At 32.1% G+C, this 12,363-nt stretch overlaps 1 protein-coding gene across 1 annotated transcript in view; it reads right to left on the minus strand.

Annotated features, from left to right (window-relative positions):
* Window positions 1-12,363, minus strand: part of LOC109091386 (E3 ubiquitin-protein ligase RNF123-like) — a 121,102-nt gene that overhangs the window by 17,019 nt on the left and 91,720 nt on the right. Inside the window, 1 exon segment of the mRNA XM_042749926.1 lies at window positions 35-129. Within this exon segment, the coding sequence (XP_042605860.1) occupies window positions 35-129 (95 nt within the window).

Genomic DNA, 12,363 nt, shown 5'->3' on the forward strand with positions numbered 1-12,363 from the left:
GGTTTGTTGAACCCGTGTGGGAAGCTGTACTCACCGCTGTGCTGGCAGCTGCCTGCTTGGACTCCTCCGTCAGGAAAGTTAGCATCTGTTCTACCTTCTGCTCTTCCTCTGTGCTGATGTAGTCCGTATCTACGCAAAACAAACACAACAAATGTCAGACTTTACACACCGTACTGACACGTGGTACATTTGAGGAATTGCTCATTGGTGAGTTTTCCACAATGCAGATGCAAACAGCATGACTAAACATAGACCGGATTTTCAGTGTCAGTGCAGAACGCCATTCTTAGCTGGCAGTAAGTCATCCATATGCATCCCTCCTGAGATCTATTCATTTATACAAAATATAAATAAACAATAAAAAATAAAAAGCAGTGTTTTTATTTCATGTGCTCAAAAAAGTTCATTATATATTTGCAAGCAACATTTTTATTTGCATCAGCCCAGTGTTTTACATGCAATAACCTAAGATTTGCATAAAAATTAGGGCTGTCAAATGATTAATCACGATTAATCACATCCAAAATAAAAGTTTTGTTTACATAATATATGTGTGTATACTGTGTATATTTATTATGTATATATAAATACACACACATGCATGTATATATTTAAGAAGAATATGTTATGTTTATATATTAAATATATTTATATATATTTTTATATAATATAAATTTTAATATTTTAATTTTTTTAATGTTTGTTCTAAAAAAATTAGCATATTGTGAAATATTTTGTTAATTTTCATTATTTTAATTATAAAAATTAAACTTTCATATATTTAGATTCATTGCACACCAACTGGAATATTTCAGGTCTTTTATTGTTTTAATACTGATGATTTTGTCATACAGCTCATGAAAACCCCAAATTCCTATCTCAAAAAATTAGCATATCATGTAAAGGTTCTCCAAACGAGCTATTAACCTAATCATCTGAATCAACTAATTAACTCTAACCTGCAAAAGATTCCTGAGGCTTTTAAAAACTCCCAGCCTGTTCATTACTCAAAACCGCAATCATGGGTAAGACTGCCGACCTGACTGCTGTCCAGAAGGCATCTTTGACACCCTCAAGCGAGAGGGTAAGACACAGAAAGAAATTTCTGAACGAATAGGCTGTTCCCAGAGTGTGTATCAAGGCACTCAGTGGGAAGTCTGTGGGAAGGAAAAAGTGTGGCAAAAAAACGCTGCACTTCAAACGAGAAGAGGTGACTGGAACCTGAGGAAGATTGTGGAGAAGGACCCGATTCCAGACCTTGGGGGTACCTGCGGAAGCTAGTGGACTGAGTCTGGAGTAGAAACATCCAGAGCCACCGTGCACTAGGCGTGTGCTTTTTTGAACCAGAGAAACAGCGGCAGAAGCGCCTGACCTGGGCTACAGAGAAGCAGCACTGGACTGTTGCTCAGTGGTCCAAAGTACTTTTTTTCGGATGAAAGCAAATTTTGCATGTCATTCGGAAATCAAGGTGCCAGAGTCTGGAGGAAGACTGGGGAGAAGGAAATGCCAAAATGCCTGAAGTCCAGTGTCAAGTACTCACAGTCAGTGATGGTTGGGGTGCCATGTCAGCTGCTGGTGTTGGTCCATGTGTTTTTATCAAGGGCCAGGGTCATGCAGCTAGCTAGTCAGGAGATTTTGGAGCACTTCATGCTTCCATCTGCTGAAAAGCTTTATGGAGATGAAGATTTCGTTTTTCAGCACGACCTGGCACCTGCTCACAGTGCCAAAACCACTGGTAAATGGTTTACTGACCATGGTTATTACGTGGCTCAATTGGCCTGCCAACTCTCCTGACCTGAACCCCATAGAGAATCTGTGGGATATTGTGAAGAGAAAGTTGAGAGACGCAAGACCCAACACTCTGGATGAGCTTAAGGCCGCTATCGAAGCATCCTGGGCCTCCATAACACCTCAGCAGTGCCACATGCTGATTGCCTCCCTGCCACGCCGCATTGAAGCAGTCATTTCTGCAAAAGGATTCCTGACCAAGTATTGAGTGCATAACTGAACATAATTATTTGAAGGTTGACTTTTTTTGTATTAAAAACGCTTTTCTTTTATTGGTCGGATGAAAATATGCTAATTTTTTGAGATAGGAATTTTGGGTTTTCACTAATTTTTTGAGACTGTTTTCAGTATTAAAACAATAAACGCCCTGAAATATTTCAGTTGGTGTGCAATGAATCTAAAATATATGAAAGTTTAATTTTTATCATTACATTATGGAAAATAATGAACTTTTTCACAATATGCTAATTTTTTGAGAAGGACCTGTACATGTAAATATTTTCTAAATATATAATTTATGTGTGTGTATTTATATATACATAATAAATATACCCTGTACACATACATATATTATGTTAACAAAACTTTTATTTTGGATGTGATTAATCGTGATTAATCATTTGACAGCCCTAATAAAAATACACTGAAAATGATTGAACTACATTTATTTATTTATTTTATTATATATATATATATATATATATGTGTGTTTTTTGTGTGTGTGTGTGTGTGTGTGTGTGTGTGTGTGTGTGTGTGTGTGTGTGTTTGTTATTTTTTTTTTATTTTAATTTTAATATATATTAGCATTTTTTACTAATTCTCCAACTTTTAATAAAATAAGTCAAAACTGTCTTTTTTTTGTGAAAACCTGAACTATATGAACTTTTTTTACTTTTTATTCAGTTTTATTTTATTTTTTTATTTTTTTGCATGATACTTTTTTTTTATTTTTTTATTATTATTATTATTATTATTATTATTTTTTTGCATGCAACATATAAATTAGTATTCCAAAGCAATGTGGCATTTTTTATGTGCATATGTGTCCCTGCAGCACAAGACCAGTCATGCGCAGCACAGCTATATTTGTAGCAATAGCCAACAATACATTGTATGGGTCAAAATGATCAATTTTTCTTATGTCAAAAATCATTAGGATATTAAGTAAAGATCATGTTCCATGAAGATATTTTGTAAAATTCCTACCGTAAATATATCAAAACTTAATTTTGATTAGTAATATGCATTGCTAAGAACTTCATTTAGTTCTTAGCAATGCATTTAGACAACTTTAAAGGTGATTTTCTCAATATTTTGATTTTTTTTTTTTTGTTGCACCCTCAGATTCCAGATTTTCAAATACTTGTATCTCAGCCAAATATTGCCCTATCCTAACAAACCATACATTGGTGGGAAGTTTATTTATTCAGCTTTCAAATTATGTATAAATCTCAATTTCAAAAAACTGACCCTTATGAACATTATTTTTTTTGTGACTGGTTTTGTGGTCCAGGGTCACATATTGGATTTTTTTCAATTGTTGTTTTTAAGTTTTTTTTTTGAATAATTTTTAGTTTTAAGCTATTTTAATGCACATTTGTATAATAAAACAATTATTTTATAATAAAAAGATTAGAAATGATGCACTTCACTCATATGCATGTAAAAAGAGGCAGCAGTTACAACTACCATTCAAAGTCCCGCTCAGCAGCTATGACTGGCACAATCAAAAAAGATCTATGCCAAAGAAAAGACTTTCTAATTGCGTTTACGTAATTTTTCCATCCATCACTCATTGGGTTTAATTGCCAGAGGGGAACGGCGTGAAAGACCCTCCCCCATCACCCTCCACCCATTAGCCAGGCTCATCATGAATGCATTGGGATCAGCTTGATAATTTTAGACTCTCGTTGCGAGCGCCACAGGTCTGGGAGGCTCTTTTTTCATTCGGCTTTTACTTTTCCCACAGCAATTTCATGCTCGTCTAGTCTGCAACTGCCAAAATTGGTCCTGACATTGCCAATCATCGCTGCTCCAACCAATGTTTTGGACTGATGAACAGCGATGACAGCCAGCGTCTTGATTGCGAGTGGATTGACGAAGTGGAAAAGCACTACGTTACAGAGTCTGATGCCACAGTTCTGATGTTAAAATGTAGGTAGAATCACACAGCAGGTGGAAACAAGATTTGGCTGGTTTGCATGCTTCAGTTAACAAGTTACAGAGTCTGATGCCACAGTTCTGATGTTAAAATGTAGGTAGAATATATATATACACACACATATACAGTTAATGCTAATTTAAAAAGATATCAGCTTTATTCATTATTCATGTTTTCATACAGTAGCATGATGACTAGCATGTAACTTGCAAGTTGTCAGGCTGCTAGCAAAGCGCTTGAGTTTAGCGGCATTTATTCACTGTTCAGCTTCAGCTCAAGCCGCTCAAGCAGAACAAGAGAGTCTGATTTTTCTTAATTGGCCAGATTTGAGTCCTCTGTGTTTGATGACGTCTAAAGCATGTGCTTTGCCAATAATTCATGGCACCCATCCAGAAGCTCTGGCAGATTATTCTGATGACGGCCATCACGTCTAGCACGTTTCCTCAGGTTAGTGAGTGTCTGGAGAGACTCGCGATCAGCATCTGCTGCAGAGCACACGTCGTACATGCCTGATTATTATGGATGCTGTGATGTTTTTTATGTGTATTTTTTATGAGTGGTGATAATAAGTTTTTTGTTTTTTACTGGGAAACCCTTCCAGGTTTGAAAGCACATCATTAACACAGATCAAAACGCATCAATCAGCTGGCAAATCTCACACAAACTCAGCCTGCAGAACTTCAATTAATTGTTCATCCAAATATGAACATTCTGTCATTATTTGCTCACCCACACTGTGCCCCAAGCCTACTCTTTAGAAATAAAAAAATAGATGAATAAAATAAATGGTCAATGAGGCTATTAAATTCCAAAAATGAATTAAAAAAGATTCAGTTTGATTCTTTTTTAAATTTGCTTTAAATTAAATAACACATACAAACATATTTTGAAGAAAATGAAGAAAAATTTAAAATAAATAAATAAATAAGTTCAGTGTTCAAGTTTAATTCGATTCAATTTCAATTAAATTTGATTAAATTCAGATTCACGGGGTGCTTTTATAAAATAAATTCCCATAAAATTGAATTACACATTAGTGAATTCATCTTATATAATTTCTTTCTTTCTTTATTAAAATATTTATAATAAATATTTTAAATTACTTTGGGTAATTTTTTTTAATTTTTATGTTTTTTTTTTTGTTTTTTTTTATTTGATTTTATTTTTTTTTGATTTTATTTATTTTTAATGTGCATTTTCTGATTTTTTTTGTTATTTTTTTGATTTTTTATTAAATCATATATTTTATTATAATATATGAATTTAAATACAATGAAATATTTATTTAAAACAGGAGTTCATTTTTAATGTTTAAATAGTATTTATAAATGTATAAATTATTATAATGTATAACGTATTTATTCAAATTAATTTTAGATGTAATTTGTGTATATTAAAAAAACATTTATTAATCATTTGTTATTATATAATTCCATTATAAAATGAAATTTGTATTCATTTTGTTATTTTATTTTATTTTTTAAATTATTATTTCATGTTAATTAAAACTGTATTAGCTTTTAACAAAAACAAAACTGTCCTTTGTGTGAAAACCTAAAATAATATTATAATCAATTAAAATATTTATTTAAACCAAAAGTTATAGATATAATACACAAAGGGCATGTTCTAAAAACAAAATTAATGTAAACTGGGGACCTACAAAAACTAAGTGGGATAAAAAAGATGGGTGGTACTGATTCGTTATGAATCAGTTTGGTTCATATTCACAAGCTTTCGATTCAGTTCATTTACTGGGAGCATTTATAATGTCAATTTTGCTTACAGATAAAATAAAATGTAATAAAACTATACATAATTATATAAAAATATTATTTTAATATATTAAATTATTTTAATAAATAATACAATATTGATTTTAAAATGTGTAATTATATTAGTTTTTAAAAACAAAGGAGTCATTCTAAATTGGTACACTGCAAAAAAACAAACAAAAAAAAACAGTATTTTACAATTTTCAAATATGTCACATACTATTGGACACGTCACATTTTGATGCGCTTTATTTTAATTAAATGACATGCCACATTTATTGTAGCTTACAAAACATGCTAACAAAAATTGTTTTTCTCACACTATTCTATTGTAAGGCTTGGAATATAGTGCATAAGTGTTATGGATAACTTTAGTGGTTTATAGTTCCCATTATAAAAATGAACTGCCAACCTTTTCCAATTTATCTTCTTTTCTCTCACAATAGATATAAGGCCAATGGTGAAGGGGAGTAAATAATGACAGAATTTTGGTTAAAACAACTCTTAAATGGACCACACAAGCAACTCTCCACGAGCCTCCCACACACAGCGCAGTCCTTCAGAGGAGCGCCGGGAATCTTTCCCACGCCATCTAGACATTAATTAGTCCTTCGACTCGCCCCGGAGGATCCATGTCAAAAGCCGTGCAGCTGGATCAATGCCGCATCCCATCCAAACCGGCGGCTTTGTGATAGGAGCATGGCTGATTGTCATTATGCTCATTAGCATCCCTGTGGAAGCTCTGTCAGAGGCGCTGGGATAATGAGGCAGGACGGTCGTGCTGCGTGGGTTTGAGGAAGGCTGTGGTATTTTGACCTGTCATTAGATCGTGCACAGGTCGGCTCGAGCGCTTGACGATGGACTAACCCTTTGAAGTGCTAATGTGGACCACCTACAGCCAACCTTTCCTCATTACTCTCTCTGTCCCTCTGATTTCTTTGGTATAAATGTCGGCCGGCACAATGAATCTGCACTGCCTCCAGCACTCATTCATTATATATGGCTGCTGTAGCTGTGTGCACATGCAAGTCCTTCGGCCCTTCAGGCGATCTGAGCATGACCGCGGCAGTGACTGAGCTTTCTTTTTAACATGACTTTCAGATTTAATTCTGAATTCGGCCACTGCAAAAGGAATTTATATAATAATAATAATTATCATTATTATTATTATTATTATCTATGTTATATATTTTTAAATTTGTATAGTATAAATTTACATATAAATAAAATTCTAAATTTATAAGTATTATACATAAATATATTAACAAATAAATATATAAATAACTATGTGTGTAATTAAAAAATTATTATAATAAAAATAATAATTTATTAATGTATATCAATTTATTTTAATTAAAAATAAACAAAACAAAGGTTTATATATATTTTTTTATTTTATATCAATTTATTTGAATTATATATATATATATATATATATATATATATATACATATATATATATATATATATATATATATATATACACACACAGTACAGGTCAAAAGTTTGGAAACATTACTATTTTTAATGTTTTTGAAAGAAGTCTCTTCTGCTCATCAAGCCTGCATTTATTTGATCAAAAATACAGAAAAAAACAGTAATATTGTGAAATATTATTACAACTTAAAATAATAGTTTTCTATTTGAATATACTTAAACAAAATTATTCCTGTGATGCAAAGCTGAATTTTCAGCATCATTACTCCAGCCTTCAGTGTCACATGTAACATCCAGTCTATCACATGATCATTTAGAAATCATTCTAATATTCTGATTTATTATGAGTGTTGGAAACAGTTCTGCTGTGTAATATATTTGATGAATAAAAGGTTAAAAAGAACTGCATTTATTCAAAATAAAATAAAAAAATTCTAATAATATATATTCTAATAATATATTTTCTTTACTATCACTTTTTATCAATTTAACACATCCTTGCTGAATAAAAGTATTGATTTTATTTAAAAAAAAGAAAGAAAAAAAACTTCCTGACCCCAAATTACTGACCAGTAGTGTATATTGTTATTACAAAATATTTATATTTAAAAAACATAGCTTCTTTTTTTTTTTTTACTTTTTTTTTTTTTTATTCATCAAAGTATCCTAAAAAAAAGTATCACGTTATGAAAAAAATATTAAGCAGCAGAAAAGTTTCCAACTTTGATAATGAATCATCATATTAGAATGATTTCTAAAGGATCATGTGATAATGATCCTAAAAATTCAGCTTTGCATCACAGAAATAAATGATAATTTAAAGTATAATAAATTTAAAAACAATTATTTTAAATTGTAATAATATATTACAATATTACTTTTTTTTTTTTCTGTATTTTTGATCAAATAAATGCAGGCTTGATGAGCAGAAGAAACTTCTTTCAAAAACATTAAAAATAGTAATGTTTCCAAAACTTTTGACCTGTAACGTATATATATATATTATAATATATAATATATATATTATATATATATATATATATATATATATATATATATATATATATATATATATATACATATACATACATACATACATACAATAATATATATATATATATATATATATATATATATATATATATATATATATATATATATATATATACACACACACACACACACACACACACACACACCCTGAATATATGACTGTAAATCAGAATTTATAAATTCAGACTTATAACTATGTAGCATGGCCACATAATGGGGTTCATATATTTAACATGGTGTTCTATAAAAGTAAGAACGCTTTATTATAATTATCCCTATGTGCTTTTATTTTCTCCTATATATTACTGTGTTGGAGCCCTAAATCTGTTATCGTGAATTGAATGATTTAACTCATTAAGTCTGCTGTCTCTTTGTGGAGTATATCTTTTTGCTATTTTTAGCTTGGATTACTCACCTTTAAGGACTTTGAACAGTTAGACTTAAAGAAAATATTCTGCTATCGGACACTGCACACTGGTGAGACTGATCTTGTACTCACTCAGTGCACTGGACTGTTTACACACAAAAACACACTACTATACTCGCCAATCTTGTTGTATTTCATGTTTCATCTGAATGTTTGTTATTGATGCGGGCTGGGTTATTGAAAAACATAAACATAGAACGTACAGACGTTCCCTTTGATTTTTGTGTACCGCCACTATAATATTTAGTGGAGTGTTACAACTATATATTCTGATTTACATTTTTACTATATAGTCAAATACAACTATATGTTTTCATTTATATTTAGGTATTCAGATTTATAGCTACATATTGTTATTTACTTCTCTATATCCTGACTTACATTTACATATCCAGATATATAAGTATATATACAGTATATGTTCATTCTGGTTTACCTCTTTATATTCCGGTTATTATTATTATTATATATATATTCTGATTTGCATTTACATATTCAGATTTATAACTATATATTCTGATTTACAGGTACTTTATATTCTGGTTACATTTACATATTCAGATTTATAACTATATTCTGATTTACTTCTTTATATTCTAATTAACATTTATATATTCAAAAATGTCAAAATTTACCTGATTATTTCCTGTTCAGCCCTTCATAATAATTATACACATTATCATGTAAATTATTTAATTGCATTGAAACATATTTCATGATTTAATAGTATTAATTTGAAAAATTGCTTTCCAAGACCAGGGGAATAAACAGCACAACAACAACATCAGAAGTGGCTCAGGGAACGATGCCAGTATCAACATGCCAACTTCTACTTCACTTAGTCTTCCATTAAACTTCACACACAATATGCTAAGATATAAATAAGTAACATTCTACGCACAGATCAGTGTTTTTTTCACATTTGAAGCACCCTGCAGACTTGGACTTGCTACAGAGAGAAAGTTTGGCCAAGTGCATTAATAATGATCTATAAAATAAAGACAGTAGCACTTCTCAGATGTGACATTGCTAGCATGAGGGAGCGTAGCAGTTTTGATTTAATAACACAACATCTGATATTGGCAGAGACAAGAAATAATGAAGCGGTGGACATATTTACACACATTAATTAATGCTGCTCAGGCAGCACCTGCCCTTCGTTTGCAGTTTTGTAATGAGCTGAGGGAGAAAGTACACATAAAAATGAAGAAAGTTGTGAAATAATATATGTGGAGATTTAAGAAGAGAAGTGAAACAGCATGGGAAACTAACTTGTTTTCCTTCATTGACTCCGGAAAGAAATACTAGGGCATTTGTTACTGCATACCTCATGTTCTGAGTATGTACAGTGTTTTATGTATAATTGTGTATAAGAATGGTGTCACATTATATATCCTCATTATAACATATTGAATGTGTTAACATATTGAATGAAATACTATTATAATAAATTCTACTATTTTTCAAGATGGAAACCGCATTAGTATCAGCAGACGTTAATTGAAAAGTTTCAAACAAAACATGTTTTTCTGTGAACTTTATGTTAATTGATAATATATATATCTATATATATATATATATATATATATATATATATATATATATATATATATATATATATATATCCTGTTAGACTGTAGTAGACTCAAAGTAATAGTTCATCCAAAAATGAAATTACTCAAAAAAAAAAAAAAAATAAAAAAAAAAAAATAAAATAAAATAAAATTCCAAGGGAAAATATTTGCTCATCATTAAATCCTCTGCAGTGAATGGGTGCCGTCAGAACAAGAGCCCAAACAGCTGATAAAAACATCACAATAATCCACAAGTAATCCACACCACTCCAGTCCAGCAGTTAACATCTTGTGAAGTTAAAAAACAAAAAAACAAAAATAAAAAAACAAAAACAAAACAATTTTGTTTGTAAGAAACAAATCAATCAAGACATTTTTAACTTCAAAAATCACTTCTGGCCAAAATATGAGTCTGTAATCCGTAACAACACTTGCCCCAGTGGAAAAAGTCCATCTTTTGTTGATCAAAATCCACCAACATATTTGTTTAGAGCATGTTTTTAGACTATTTAAATTATAAACAGTGTTTGATCTGTGCATATTTCTCACCTGATTCAGACGAGATGACTTTCTCGCTGGAGAAAGTGTTATTATGGACTCATATTTTAGTCAGAAGCAACAGTATGAAGTTAAAAACGTCTTGATGGATTTGCTTTTTCTTACAATAATGCAACTCTTCGCTTCACAAGACGTTGATGGACTGGAGTGGTGTGGATTATTTTGATGTTTTTATCAGCTGTTTAGACTCTCATTCTGACGGCACCCATTCACTGCAGGTGATCCATTGGTGAGCAAGTGACATAATGCTACATTTCTCCAAATATGATCAAGTATCAAACTCATCTACAATTCGGATGGCCTGAGGGTGAGTACTGACATCAGTCACGTGATTCAAAGAATCTGATTCTAAATGTATTCTCAACTGGATTTCACTCAAACTTTCCCAGGCGAAATCCAATAATTCCCAAATCCATGCAATCTGGAATCGATTGATCAGAAATATTTCACCAAACAGATTTCACAACGGGCTTAAGTTAATCATGTTGACCAAGAGAAAGCAGCTTGGCATTGACCTAAAAACGACTAAATTAAATCAAAAAAGTCACTCCAAAGATTTACATTCCTCTCAGTCACTTTTAGCAAAGGACGATTTCTGATGCTTAGCTGACTCTAAAACCTGTCTGATTAAATTTCAGAATTTGCTATTATATTATTAACCATTGTGATATAAAAACACCAGTCTGTATATTCTCCATACTTCTAAAATAGCACAAGTATCATAGTAGTAGCTATTCTAACCACTGTCACTCTCGGTTTAGCCTGGAACCTCGACAGAGACACAAATGTGTAACCCAATTACATCTAATGACGCTTCCTAAAAACAAGTCCCGAGGCTCAGGGTGTCCCTGTTCGCTTGAGCAAACCATGTCAGGCTGCTCAACTGGGTTCAGATGTTGGTGTGCCCGTAATGCATCCCTTGAGTCTCTAAGCAACAGGTTGAAAAGGGCCCAAGGACAATTCCCACCAATATTATCTCAGGAATGGAGTCTGATAGCAATGACCCAATTTAGTGGTGAAAAACAGAGGAGGTGGGGAGGAGTGGGGCGTCTGTGAAAGCAGGGACAGACAGGAACTGAGGCCGGACGTGGTGTCCATGGCGACTCTCTGTCTCCATGACTACCAGATAGACCAGCTTCTTCCTCGTGAGCCTGGAGATTCACACCACGCTGTCCAGCAGAGCTGAGCGGAACGGGCATTGAGAGGAAAACCAGTCTGAATGAAGCGTTTGAGATGATAAAGATCAACAAAGACAACATAAAAACAACTGATTTCTGCTGACCTACAATCTGTAACTTGTGGGCAACATGCGATTCATTTGACTCAAAGAATCACGATACGATTCCAGATTGATTCTCATCGCTTGACATGTGAGAAGTTCAGATTCGGTCATATTTCCTGTTACTTGGCAAATTTTCGTGAGCAAAATACAGTCATTTCATTAGAAATTCATGCGATTGTGAATTTTGTGTGAGGGTGAAAGATTTTGCAAGAGGATAAAGTTGGTAACGCTAACTGGCTAACAGAAAGCTTCTAGGTTTGAAAGCCAGATCTCTACACTATTAACAATTGTCTACAAAATGTTGCCGA

The sequence above is a fragment of the Cyprinus carpio genome, chromosome B22 (assembly GCF_018340385.1).
Source record: "Cyprinus carpio isolate SPL01 chromosome B22, ASM1834038v1, whole genome shotgun sequence".
In the NCBI taxonomy this organism is placed as follows: domain Eukaryota; kingdom Metazoa; phylum Chordata; class Actinopteri; order Cypriniformes; family Cyprinidae; genus Cyprinus; species Cyprinus carpio.